Source organism: Sceloporus occidentalis, unplaced genomic scaffold, assembly GCF_023333645.1.
Source record: "Sceloporus occidentalis isolate IW3139 unplaced genomic scaffold, rSceOcc1.0.p SCAF_25, whole genome shotgun sequence".
NCBI lineage: Eukaryota > Metazoa > Chordata > Lepidosauria > Squamata > Phrynosomatidae > Sceloporus > Sceloporus occidentalis.
The window spans coordinates 7057624-7071637 of NW_028317005.1; the positions used below are offsets into that span (position 1 = coordinate 7057624).

Consider the following 14014-nt stretch of genomic DNA (forward strand, 5'->3'; position numbering starts at 1 on the left):
GAATTGTGAGAGTCATAGTTCCACTACATTAAAACCTGGCACGGTTTTAGATTTGTATCTATTCCTTAAGCATAACATTAGTATTTCGATTAGAGTGACGTAAAAAATTATTCAATGGGTTTTTTCGGCAAAAAGTTACGTATAAAGGAATTTTCATTGAACAGAACTTTGTCGTCATGGAAATCACACACTGTGACTGGTGTTTAAAAACCTTAAATTTTACTTTGGCCCGAGCAGAGCTAAAGCACGTTGTACCCGTGGAAAACCATATACAGCTGATACCTATGGATCGCAATGAGTCTTACGCATTACATGTGGAGATTTCATAACCCCGTGTACAAAGTGCAGAGAAGTGAACAAATACAGTATCCACTAAAGGCCTTCGACTACATTACAATAAGCGATCTGTAAACAAAGCCGTACTGCTTTTACCGAGCTACAATATTCCCTTTCCTTACCTCTTACTGACAGCTCATCACTCCTTCCATTTACCGGTCATCCTGGAAATATCGTCCGTCTTTCATTGCCTTCCGTCTACAACCTACTCTCTTCCTGATTCGTGAGCCCAATGGGAATGCGGAACCAAGTTTCTTCTATTTTGTTACTGGAAGGAATCATTGCGCGCACAGGACTACATCGCTGCCCAATCAAATGCTAGCCGCACACATAAAACGATCGAGTCAGCAATTCGTATGGTCGTTCAGGGTGTTCTAAGCACCTGAGACACAATACTGAATCACAACTGTGTCTTCACAACAAGAGCAAATTAGGCAAAGCTCGTATCCGCACACGCGCCAGTGACCAGTAAAAAGCTGTTCACATCATTACAAACACTTTTTACGAATAATACCACATTTCTGTGCGTTCTCGGGGCCTTAAAACATTCGGTGGGAACCGTCAAGGATTTTCACGCGACATGACGAAGGAGCCATCTTTGTTATGGTAAAATTTCCAGCTTGGTTGTAAATGAAATACGTTCTTCTACTGTTCAGATAAATTTTGTGGCAGACTTCGGTAAACATTTTACACCGTAAGCCAACCACTGTTTTAGAAGAAGTCGTAAAACGCCGCTCACCAAAAAGCAAGTGCGTTTAAACCTACCGCAATTGTTAATAAGAAATCGGTTCTCTGTCCCGAATCCAACATGGCGTCCCACGCTTCACCTTAAGCTAAGCTCGTCTCTACTCCAGAGCTCCACCTAGAGGAGGATGACGAGAGGGGGCGGAGAGACTGCGTATCACATACTCGCAAGCACCATTCTCTCCGGCGCCAAAGCTTACTCTCACGCAGACGTTCGCTACCCTCTGACCAGCCGCCCACACCGCGGCCACCCATGGCTCTGTGTAACGGAGACGCCAAGGTCAGTGTTGGGAGTGGAGTGGGGTGCGGTGCCAGGTCGCGCAGCCAGGCAGGGTAGAGTTGGGGCAGGGATGAAAAATAAGTGCCCTGCTGAGGCCTTGTGTATATTATGTTCCTGCCATCCTGTCAGTGCCCAGGGCTTGCCAGGACACGGGCTGCAGCCATGTAGGACCCCCTCTGTCTGGGGCACTCTGGCTGACTCTGCCTTAGTGTGCTGTACAGTAGTCAGCTTGGCCTAGTAGGGACATTCTTACTGCCCTGTGCCTGGCCGTGTCATCCCATCTGTCATGCGGGAAGCCATGGGCTATCTGACATGTCTGTCGGCGGCCCTTTCAGGGTTAATGATCTGCTTATATAATGGTCCAAACCATCTGTAATACGAATAGAAGTTGTTTCTCTGGCGTGTGTGCCGGGTGTGACTCTTTAATCCCCCTGGGGATGCAAAACACACGTGCGGTTTGCTAACGGCATGTGCGGAGCATCCGTACTGACCAGCATGCAGCTTAACCTCTTCTCTCCCGCGCTGGGAGGGTTAACGCATCGCCGTAATGGGTGAGCCACGGGGGCTCTGTGCGATCGCAGCCCTAACCACGTGGGCAGCACGCTTCCCTGTGTCTCCCCCCGACCCTAGCGGGTAAGAATAGCGCCCGGATAAAGGGCTAGAATGCGATCGGTCGGTGAGTGCAGACGATCTCAGGAACACGTGCGTGTCTTTAGGGGCTTCCCGGAGTTTTGTTGGCCAGATGAACGGCTACCGAGTTTCGGTGATCTTCCCGTTTAGGAGTTTAGTTATAGAATAAAAAATCAATTTCTCTAGTAAATGAAATGCTAGGAATCGTTTAACTCTTTCCTAACTCTGCAATCTGTGTCAATGTATTAAAGAACAGTAACCGCAGTGGGTGCCTTAGGCATGATGTAGATAACTTCTCAGAGCATCGGTCTAGGTTAATAAATTGGTGCAAATAGTTTAACTGTCAGCTGCTCTTCTAAAAGACTCATCTCTCCCCCCCTCCCCGCGCCAAATATTCAATTAATTGCATTGGGTAACACATCCAGTGACCTTTAACACCAGTGCTTTTGCATGTTAGATCGAATGCTAGAATTGCATGACACTTAAAAAAATCTAAACCATATTGATCTGTAAAAGACTTTATTTAAAGGCACCAACAAAGCATAAAAACACCAGATCAATGGCGGTGACGTTCTACAAGCTTTAAAATCCCCATTTAAACGTGTCCCTAAGCGGCCATGTAGATGCGCGTCTCAATTCATTATTAATTAGTATATTTGGATGGATCTCCTAGTATTCCTCAGACATGCTGTGTACATCTTATTATGTTTAAGTGCAGACGACGTGAATTTGTTTCTATTGTAGATAGTGAATGGTCACAAATGCTCTCTTGTTCTTACAGAACGCTTTATTTCTTACAATCCTTCTGCTTGATCAGATTAAAATGTTTAAGGAATATTCATAGTGCGTCTCTTCCTCTTGGAATATTTTTTCTGACTTGCTATATTTGTAGCCCTTGTAAGCTGTGGGGTCCTTACAGGACAAATAAAGCCCATTCCAGCTTTCATGAGGTTTGATCATATCTCTCTAGCAATTTCTAGGCAATGTTTCTAAGGGTTATTTAGTTATTGGTGCAGGGAGAATAGTTCCATTGATGAATACTTTGCAGTAGCCCATGTAAATAGCCTTCACTTTCAATCTAATGTATGGCTTCTAAGCATTAAGCCTGTATAAGAAAAGCATTCATCAGTATACGTCAGCACATTGCCTATGCTTTCCGTGTGGCCCGTTTAAGGTAACAGAACAAGTGCAGGTTTTGCAGAAGTGTACGGTGGACATGTTTTAAGTGGCCAGTGAATTGAAACATTACTCATCTGGTCATCGCTACTCAGATATTTAGTTGAGGGCCGATGTAGCGGATACCGGCCAAGTCATCAAACTTTTTATTTTGTCAATGGGCAAACACTGGGCTAGACGTGTTCTGGGAGCCAGGCGGCCGTGACGGCTAACATGCTGCCACGTAACTCAGCATTATTTTATAATTAATGTGTGTCTTCCGGACTCGTGAAGCCATAGTAGGTTTCTATAGCCATGGGCTAATACGCAACGTTATTTTCCATTCGTCTGTTTCAGCTGTATGGCACCGGTCGCCACCACTTTGGGCAGGATATGTTCGTTTAGAGAACATGTAATGAGTGTTGCGAATCGTATCTGCCGGGTATCACATGCTCACCAGCGTGTATCCACATCCTCCCGTCATGTTTGCAATGTGACTTACTAGCGGCGTGTAATTTAATAACGGCCCCTTTTAACATATAACATACAGGAAGGCATTGCACAGTCGTCGCTTTGTCGCACACAGTAATCACATGCCGGAACTGTAATTATGTCCTTCTCAATGTTCTGACTTCAATAAAAAATACCAGTCCTTTAGATGTAGAGCAAATACCAGGTATGTGCCACTGGTTGCCATGGTGATTGCTCCAGATTCAAAATGCAACAGCCCCCATGGTGCATGCATTGAATACTAGTTTATGCATCTAATCATTATTGTAGCTTCCCCAAGGCTGTTACATGTGACTTTAATCCATCATATGCACTTACATGGATGTGATAATAGAGCGTAGACATATTTGTTGTGTATGCATGGAGGGGTTCGTCCGAATCCCCTGTTACTCTCCACCCCCAGCTCTATTCCTTGCATCGCATGTAACCTACAGCAAGCCGGCTGCCTTGTGCTAGAGTTCAAGGGGGTTTTAGCCCCTCTGTGAATGTGTTGGGGGCTTTTCATTGATTTCCTGCCAGCTGGAGAACTGCAGCAGCGTTTATTTCTTTTAGGTAAATGAATGCATATTAAGGTGCTTACCTAGTACTGTAATATATGGGGCCCTAGTTTAAGTAGTTAAGTAATAAGTCATCAGAGAATGTCTTCTTACTTGGCACGTTTGTCTTTTAGCTGGATAAAGCCTCAACCGAAGTAAAGGATGGACAGCATCGCTTCGAGGGAGCTGTCGTGATACTCGATGCCGGAGCTCAGTACGGAAAAGTCATAGATCGCCGCGTGCGCGAGTTCTTCGTTCAGTCTGAAATATTCCCACTAGAAACGCCAGCGTTTGCAATCAGGGAGCAAGGATTCCGGTAGGAAAGATGTTTTTCTAGTGTATTTAAAAACACAGGACACGTTTGGTGTGATATTTTCCCCACCCCTGCTTTTCTCGGTTTTTGGAGGACATGAGAAGCACATTGCTAAACAGTGCCCTGTGCTAAACAGCCGCCTGGGAATAAACGGACTGGCAAATCCTGCAGCCTTGAGTCCGCACAGATTAGATAAGAAACCCTACTGTTTACATTCCTCATTTGTTTATATTGCATTGAATGGGTCATCTTACACGTTTTATAATGAAATGATATGACTTTACAATGAGAAATAGGGAATGTGTAGATAGGAGTGTATTTTTAAACGTATTTTTTCCACCTTGCAGCGCTATCATCATATCCGGAGGACCAAATTCTGTGTACGCCGAGGATGCTCCGTGGTTTGACTCTGCTATATTTGCCATTGGCAAGCCGGTCCTCGGAATCTGCTACGGAATGCAGGTACCATCTTACTGCAATATATATATATTACTACTAAATAAAACGTGAAATGGATCAGAAATACAGTGTAGACATAGTTGATGTTGTAAATGACTATTGTAGCTAAAAACAACTTATTTTGAATGCAATATTTTCCTAGATATTATCACTCCCATCACTCCTGTGTTCCAATGGCACGCTGTTTTAGCTAATACAAGTTTAAAAGGGTAACTGATCCTTTTGCGATTATGACACAGCTTTTAATACCATGTTTTCAATGAAAACAATTAAGTGACCCCAAACTTTTGGACAGTAGCGTGTGTGTGTGTATATGTAATATATCTGTATTGATTTAAATAAGCTTTGGTTGCTTTCAGCTGCTGCGTGTTGTAATAACTCGGGAGCGTGGCAGTCGCTCTCCTAAACTCTTTTCACCATTGCCTTATTATTGAATGTTTTGGTTTTTTTTTTACACATTTATGAAAGGTGTTCGTTCCTGTTGATTGTAAAAACAAGCTGTCTGCTGTAATTTTGTGCGATTCTGTAAAACTTTTGTCCACCTCCAAATACATTTTTTTTTTTTCCCCCTTAAATATTTTTCACTGACTTGAAATTGTTTTTTTTTTTTTTTTCTAGATGATGAACAAAGTTTTTGGTGGTACTGTCCATAAGAAAAATGTGAGAGAAGATGGTGTCTTCAGTATAAACATAGATAATACATGCTCTCTGTTCAGGTAAATCGCAACCCACGCTTATTTATCCAGCTGGAAAAATACTCTGTAGTCATGTGGATTTATCATAATTTAGCACCAGTAGCCTTCTATAATAGAATTTTTGTGGGTTATGAAAATTGCATCACTTCTACCTATATCACTTATAGAAAGTTCTCCCGTTCCCATTTCTTTACGTTTTTAGGGAACCTGCGATAAGAAATATAGCTATAGCCATTATCCACTTTCATTTAAAGCTGTTGTTCCACTTTGTTGAAAGAACACTTTTGCAGCTAAACGAGACATCGGAGACCCATTGCTATAGACTATCCTCGCCTTTTGCTGATGTTTGTTTCATGTATATAGGGGCCTGCAGAAAGAGGAAGTCGTGTTGTTGACCCATGGAGACAGCGTCGACAAAGTTGCTGATGGTTTTAAAGTAGTTGCACAGTCTGGGAACATTGTAGCAGGTATGTATCAGAATGTATACAATGCGAGCGAGGGAGAGAACCCATTTAAATATGTATTGGATTAGTTCCCAAAATAGTCGCCCTAGCAACTGACTTAAATGGTTGGAACTCGTTTTTGTGTATTTCTGCTAATCCGGGGTCCTGTTTTTCTCTTCCACTTTAAAGGAATTGCCAATGAGGCGAAAAAGCTTTATGGAGTGCAGTTCCACCCGGAGGTTGGCCTCACGGAAAATGGGAAAGTAATGCTGAAAAACTTCTTGTATGACATAGCGGGATGCAGCGGTACCTTTACTGTACAAAACCGAGAAATTGAATGTATCCGTGAGATCAAGGAGAAGGTTGGCTCCTCTAAAGTCTTGGTGAGTTTTGTGGTGTGTTGTGGGGCCAGCACTGTGTGGTTTATGAACGTTATGGTTTTACCCTTTGTGCAGCGTGGCACAAGGAGAATGATTACACTGGTACAACGCGTTCTTCATATTGCTTTGCTTTTAAGCAAGGGCCTAATCATAAAGGTGTTTTTAAGCCCATGCGGTATCCATATCACCTCTATTACTGCCGCCAACCATTATAGTGCTCATCGACCTGCTGTAAGCACCAAATGCTCAAAAAGCAAATACCTTTCCAGATTTCATTACCTCTTCTGTGAAAAAGTAGAAATCAATGAACTCGTGAACAAGACAAGTTTGGACTGTAATCGTACGGATGTATTTCTCTAGGTAGCGTTCTAATGCTAGTAGTGGTTTGGAATCGACAGGTTCCAAACTATAATAATTCATTCTTACCCCCAAGTGCCCTAAAACATGCAATGCTATGCTAACAAATATTCCTATACTGCCTGTTGTCTTGTAATCGGCTACATTTGTGTGGGTTTCAGGTTTTGCTAAGTGGCGGTGTGGATTCCACAGTGTGTACAGCTCTATTGAACAAAGCATTAAATAAGGACCAAGTTATCGCGGTGCATATAGACAATGGTTTTATGAGGAAGAGAGAGAGCCAGTCTGTGGAAGAAGCTCTAAAAAAGCTGGGCATCCAAGTTAAAGGTAAACGGCTTGCAATTACTCCTCGTCTGTAATGTACTGAATCCATTGTGTTTGCATTCCTCATACTTTTCCAAGCGTGTTGCAAAGTTCAGAGGTGAATCCTTATGGGCTTTAGTGACTTTCATTAAGCTTGTTAAGGTTTGTTGATGGGTGAAAGTAACTAAGGCGGGTGGTATTAACCCTTCTTTTATCTTCCACAGTTGTGAACGCTGCTCATTCATTTTACAATGGTACAACAACATTGCCAATATCAGATGAAGACCGCACTCCACGGAAACGGATCAGTAAGACCCTTAATATGACCACAAACCCTGAAGAGAAAAGGAAAATCATCGGTGACACGTTTGTAAAGGTACTGTAAATGTTGTAGATATTTATAGCGTTTTGGTATGTGTTCTCAGCTCGTCTTACGGTGTGCTATGGTGTGTATTTTATTCTTACATATTTCTAAGATTTTATTAAGCTTTAGTATATTGGTGCTTGGATAATTCCATTTTGTCTTAATGATTCTGTAGTCACTTACTATAACTGTTTTTATAACTTAATGTGTGGATATTTATCTTATTTGAGTGAGATTCTAGTTTTTTGTTTTTTTTTAGCTTGTTCATATTTCTTCTCAAGAATGTTTTGATTGCAGTTGTTTTTTTCTTATTTTGTCCTCCAGATTGCCAATGAGGTCATAGGTGAACTAAACCTAAATCCTGAGGAGGTCTTTCTTGCGCAAGGGACACTAAGGCCAGATTTAATTGAGAGTGCATCCACTATCGTCAGCGGTAAAGCAGAAGTGATTAAAACACATCACAACGACACGGAGCTCATCAGAAAATTGAGGGAAGAGGTAACTAATGTATCTGCTTATACATATATGTATATATTTTTTTATTATATTTATGTACCTGGGCAACCTCATATCAAAGAAGGCCATTGATATCTGGACTATTTTGTACCATTCTAGATTATCTGTTTTATTTTTTAGGTTTGAAAGTAAAATGCACACTGTGTATATCTGGGTAAAGTTCTTGCTATTTTAGCAGACATTTAAATTTTAAATTTGCAGACTGGTAGATTGTAGCTTGGTCGACCAAATCCTCACCCGAGTACAACCGGACTGCCGTAATTGCAAGAAATGCAGCTGTATCAAAAGTCCCGGTGCCTCTGTATACTGCTGACCTGTATTGGTGTAGTGAGGACACGTTTTGTGCTGCGAAGTGCTTTGGTTACTGACTAGCAGGTCAATAAGATCCTAGTGAACCCAGTCTTTGGAAGAGCCGAGAGGGTACAGAGGTAATGTTCCTAGGCAGCACTGAAAGTGGTGATAAAACATAGCGTAGACTACATTAGGCCCAAAACCTTGAAGAGCTGCTCACTGTGTATTTATCTTTGGCAGTTTTCCTATAAATACAGGAGTAAAACAAGCACAGCTCAGTAATCATTACCTTGGTATAGTGTTGAGTGTACACGTACCGTCTGATTTTGTGTTTTGTTAAATTGAATTTTGTTTGCTCTTTGGTAACATATCTTATTGGTGTATGACACAAACCATTTTTCCCTCTAGGGTAAAGTAATCGAGCCGTTAAAAGATTTCCACAAGGATGAAGTAAGAGCGTTGGGCAGAGAGCTTGGCCTTCCCGAAGAACTAGTCAGCAGACATCCTTTCCCAGGTACGTTATGTGACCGTGTTCATCACATGGGTCCACCACAATCAAACTCGCAACACCGCCTGTTTTTAGTCCAGTGAGTTTAGAGGCTTTGGTAAGAAGAAAGGCGAGCACTTCACGGCAGGGAATGTATTGGATAATGCTGTCTCGGCATGCAGCAGACTTCAGCTTCCATGACGTGAACTGTAAAGCAAAGTATCGCTAAAGCCATTACACTTAATGGGTAAAGAAAGACCACAAACTACGAACAGTTACACCCTCTGGCCTTTCCAAATTAGAACTATTTAGGATGTTTAATTGTTTACACTTGGCGTAACCCGGAAAATCTTTATTACTGTGTGCATTAAGTGTCTAAGCATGTGTTTAATACGTGCCATAAACATGCTGTTTGTTTTTGCAGGCCCTGGACTTGCAATTCGTGTTATATGTGCAGAGGAACCCTTCATCTGTAAAGACTTTCCTGAAACGAATAATATTTTAAAAATAGTTGCCGATTACTCGGCTAGCGTTAAAAAGGTACGCTGTCTGTGTATGTGACTCTCCGCTTTACAATATGAGGAAAAACAATATATGTTTACATTAAGAATATGATTTTTAAATCTCATGAGATTACTTTTGAATTATATATTTCTTTTGTATTGCAGTTTATTTTATATTGCGTTGGATAGATTTTTTTTTTTTTTCTACCTTCATATCTATGCTGCTTGAATACCCTTCATTTTTGTCTCGCCTTCCCCTCAGACACTGACTCTAGGATCCTCGTGAATCAAAGATAAACACAAGTAGCTTATCTGTTTTAAAGCACGGCTGTATTGTGCTAAAAATATGGTAATAGCAGCACAAGGCCGATAGATAGCAAGCTGTTCTGTGGGAACATGCTTTCTTTGAAGCTATTAGAAACTATTACCATAGTTTCTAATTGAATATCTAATAAATGTCATAGTACATTATATATGGAGCAACCTTTTTTCCCCCTTATACATGTTTTTAGAGCTGAGACAAATTAAAGTTTACAGACTTATCCTCGTATATGACCATACAAGTCCTGATTCCTCTGAAATGCGACAACCATATGGCACGGAGCCGGATGAACGTCTCCTTAAATGTCAAACGGTTTTATGGCACTTGGCAAATTTTTAGTTTATTTCTATGGAAATTATGCTTTAGAATGGTACCATTTTAATGAGTTTCTCGCCGTTATTTTTCTGTTTTACAAACGGGTGGCATGTAAGGTAGATTGAAACATTATCCTTTTAAATGCTCATTGATTTGCCCTCGCTTTGCAGCCGCACACCCTTCTACAGAGAGTCAAAGCTTGTACGTCAGAAGAAGACCAGGAGAAACTGCTACAAATCACTAGTCTACATTCACTGAATGCATTCTTGTTGCCTATTAAAACTGTTGGAGTACAGGTTGGTGGATTGATATCGCTAATGCTTAAACAAGAAGTCCTGGAATAATAAAATTGCTGATGGTTAATTACTTTTCCAATAAGTTACCCTTTTGCCAATTCTAAGGTTACTCTTGCAGAAAAACTAAATTTGAAAGATACCGATCTTGTAACAGTGAATACCTTTCTTACTAATTGTTAGGTCTTTCTCATTGCTGTATGTGCTAGAATGCAGAAGTGATTGTTTTTACATAGGCTGTTTGTCCTCCTTTCAGGGTGACTGTCGCTCGTACAGTTATGTATGTGGAATCACAAGTAAAGATGCTCCCCATTGGGAGTCCCTAATGTACCTGGCACGTCTCATACCTCGTATGTGTCACAATATCAACAGGTAGGGGGTTCTCATTTAATATTTCTGTCTTGGATTAAGGTAGAGAAATATGGTTTTACTTGTGTTTTACAATAATAGTGTGATTAATCTGACTGACCTTGAGTCGGAATATTTTACCCACTTTACACAATTTTAAGAGTTTGGTTTTGTGCTTTTTATTTTCTTTTGGATGTAGTACTGGATATCTGTTCGCATGTTTTGGGGTTTTTTTTTTGCTGTGTAAGTCTGCAATTTTTCTAAATGGCTTGCCTGCTTTTTTTCCCCCCACGTTTTACTTAAAAAAAATTTTTAAGTCAAGGTGTGTAATGTATATAAATGAATAAAAAAATTTTTTTTTTTTTATTTCAATTTTTTTCCTACTTTTTTTTTTTTTTTTTTAGGGTTGTGTATGTGTTTGGGCCACCAATCAAAGAATCTCCTACTGATGTTACTCCTACCTTTTTAACGACAGGAGTTCTTAGTACATTACGGCAGGCGGATTTTGAGGCTCATAATATTCTTAGAGAGTCTGGTAAGTAAGCAGTAGGATTGTGAACTTCAGACTTGATTCTGTGTCAGTGCCTTTGAGTTTGTGTAAACTGCTTTAAGTTTCCAAATAAAATGGAAATCTCGGTTGCAGATGCCCTTTTACCTTTCTGAGCTGTAACAGACACGATGCCTCTAGAGCTAAATATAATTTTAGTAAATGAATTCTCCCAAATGAGTAAGGATAAGAAGTTATTTAGGTATGCACTTATGAAAAAAGAAAAAAAAACAAAAAACATCATTGATATAGAGTCTGTTCTCCTTTGCTGCTACAGCCTCAAGTGTTCTGGGAAGTAGGGCTTTCCAGTAGATGCTGGAATATTACTGCAGAGATCTACTTTCATTTCCATTCAGTGACAGGAGCATTGGCATTCCCCAAGAGTAATTGGAGCAGTCAGGCCGTGGTATTGGCAGCATGGCCTGGCTCACAGTCAGTGTTCTAATTCACCCTCAAAATGTTCATTGGGGTTGAGGTCAGTGCATGGTGCGGGCTGGTAAAGTTCTTCCACGCTGATCTCAAACCATTTCTGTGTCAGCCTTGCTCTCCAAACAAGGACATTTGTATTAGGGCTGCCACTAACGGTTATTTTCATAATCGATTAGTTGGCCAATTATTTTTTTGATTAATCGGATAAAAAATGAATGTACATTTTTTGTTTAAAATTTAATGAGCGAACTGGATGTTAAAAACAAACAGCAGAATAAAACATATAACATTTGAGCCAAGGCTTGCCACACTGCCTCCCAGATATGCATTAAACCCCCAGAAATGCCACTCTGCCCTTACCATAAAAGCCTCATATGCCCTATATGCCATAGTGCCCTCTGATATGCCTTATACCCCAAATATGCCATATACCCCCCGATATGCCACTATGCCCCCTGCTATCCCTTATAACCCTCTATATGCAACTGTGCCACTGACATGCCACTCTGCACCTCCTTGCTCCAGACTCCTTGGTGTATATTAGGGACAGCCGGTGAACTTCTGAGGGATGAGCGTAGACAAACCTCTGCTGCTGGCTGGCACTTTCGCTGGAGCTTCTATGACTGAGCACCGGAAGGTCATGTGATGACAGTGCTCCATCATAGAAGCCCCAGCGGAAGTGGAGGAATGTAGCGCCTGTCAGAGAGGAGGATCAGGGTCCCCTGCAGCGCTGCAGGGGATCTGCATCTTAGTGTTATTATCTGACCTCTTTTTGTTTAGGCTTTCCCGTCTGTTATTAAAATGTTTCCCTCCTGCAGGTTATGCCGGTAAAATCAGTCAGATGCCTGTCATATTGACACCACTGCATTTTGATCGTGATCCTTTGCAAAAGCAACCTTCATGTCAAAGATCGGTGGTCATTCGTACTTTCATCACAAGTGATTTTATGACTGGCATTGCAGCTACCCCAGGCAATGAAATTCCAGAAGAGGTATGTTTCACTAGTCTGTGACGTTTATAATGGGTGTTAAGTTTTGCATTGTTCGATATGCAATATATTAAACCATAACAAGATTGCTCTTGTGAATTGCTGCAGTCATTCTCCTACAGACACCCCATTTCATCAACGTCCAGTGCATATGGTGGTTTGGAATCATGTTTTTCGTGATGCGCGAGCGTCGAGTCAGTCTCTAATGCTTCTCCTTTTATGATCTTCTGGAGCGTATGCTTAGGTTATCTGCTCTCTGAGAAAATGGAGTAGTGTATCTCATTTACTGTAAACTGATTTCTCAACAGTGTCCGAGTAATGCTTATTCAGTGCAACTAAGCTTTAAAAGTAACTCCACCTGGTGGACGTTCTGAGTAATGGCTCACTAAGAGCTCTCCGGTGGCAATATAACATCGGTCCCGCTTAGGCTGTGCAAAATAAAGTAACTTGGTGCATCTTCACGTTGGGGGGCCTTCTTAAGAAACAGGGTCTTGGTTGCTACCACTGTGTGTTATAGGTGTCATGCATGTAGGATATAATCCATTCCTTGGGATTAAGCTGTTCTCTCTTATATCAGGTTGTATTGAAGATGGTCACAGAAATTAAGAAGATCCCTGGAATATCTCGAGTAATGTATGACTTGACATCAAAGCCACCGGGAACTACAGAGTGGGAGTAAATAACGTTTTGTTTTAATCTGGTTTGAAAGTACTGTGTCCGGCTTGAATTATATCAGAAACCATTCCCAGTGTTGACATGCAGTACTGTTGTTCAATTGACTGGAGCTGCTACTGTACCTGACGTCTGATTCCTTTCCCAGAGCCCTAACGTGCAGTAGAAGTGGTGGGAATACTTTAATGGGGCAGAGGATTTGTACGGGTAATTAATCACGGCGGCATTGCCTGAGCGCAGACACACTCATCTTGCTTTGCCTTTTTGTCTTAAGGATTCTGCCTGTTTTCATGTGTTTTGTTGTTGCTGTCATTTCAATGTTTTTGGTTTTTCTCCTTTTTTATTTTTTATTTTGTTCTATTTTTTTTGTAAACTATAAAAAAGGCAGTTCATTTATATACATCAAAACCGTTGTAATAGCCTGATAATGTAAAATGAATAACTGATGTGACCAACTGCTTTTGAACAGATTTATTATAAATAAATATTTTGCCAAATGGAGTTGCAGGTCTTTTTGGGGTCATATTTACTCGTATTCACCTTCTTTTCACAAAGAAGTATCCTCGCACAGTACAAACTTCTCATGACATTCTCACATTTTTATTTTCAGGTGTAAATAACCAGATTCAAATATCGGAAATGAAAATATGCTTTTTAGTCTGGGATTTCTATAGAGTAGCCACACATTTAATACGTTGATATGTTAAAGGTTGCTGTTTCACAGACAAGTTCTATTCAAAATGAGTTATCGCTTGTCAGACAATTTACAAAGTGTTTTATGGAGCTGTTGGTTGAAGT

The 14014-nt window shown here is 40.9% G+C and overlaps 1 protein-coding gene across 1 annotated transcript; it reads left to right on the forward strand.

Annotated features, from left to right (window-relative positions):
* Nucleotides 1-1333: 1333 nt before the first annotated feature.
* LOC149300341 (GMP synthase [glutamine-hydrolyzing]-like) lies at nucleotides 1334-13223 on the forward strand. Its single transcript, XM_089485372.1, has 16 exons — nucleotides 1334-1360; nucleotides 4326-4507; nucleotides 4852-4966; nucleotides 5582-5679; nucleotides 6022-6125; nucleotides 6291-6484; nucleotides 7000-7165; nucleotides 7366-7517; nucleotides 7830-8003; nucleotides 8721-8826; nucleotides 9224-9339; nucleotides 10110-10235; nucleotides 10489-10604; nucleotides 10985-11115; nucleotides 12375-12547; nucleotides 13122-13223. The coding sequence occupies exons 1-16, from the start codon at nucleotides 1334-1336 to the stop codon at nucleotides 13221-13223; spliced, it is 2082 nt and encodes a 693-aa protein (XP_089341498.1).
* The last annotated feature ends 791 nt before the right edge of the window (nucleotides 13224-14014 follow it).

Excerpts from the sequence above, each read along its gene's own strand:
- LOC149300341 (XM_089485372.1), top strand. The coding sequence starts at position 1,334 with ATGGCTCTGTGTAACGGAGACGCCAAG. Across the intron at positions 7,518-7,829 it reads TCGGTGACACGTTTGTAAAG|ATTGCCAATGAGGTCATAGG; the intron begins GTACTGTAAATG and ends TTTGTCCTCCAG. Across the intron at positions 10,605-10,984 it reads ATGTGTCACAATATCAACAG|GGTTGTGTATGTGTTTGGGC; the intron begins GTAGGGGGTTCT and ends TTTTTTTTTTAG.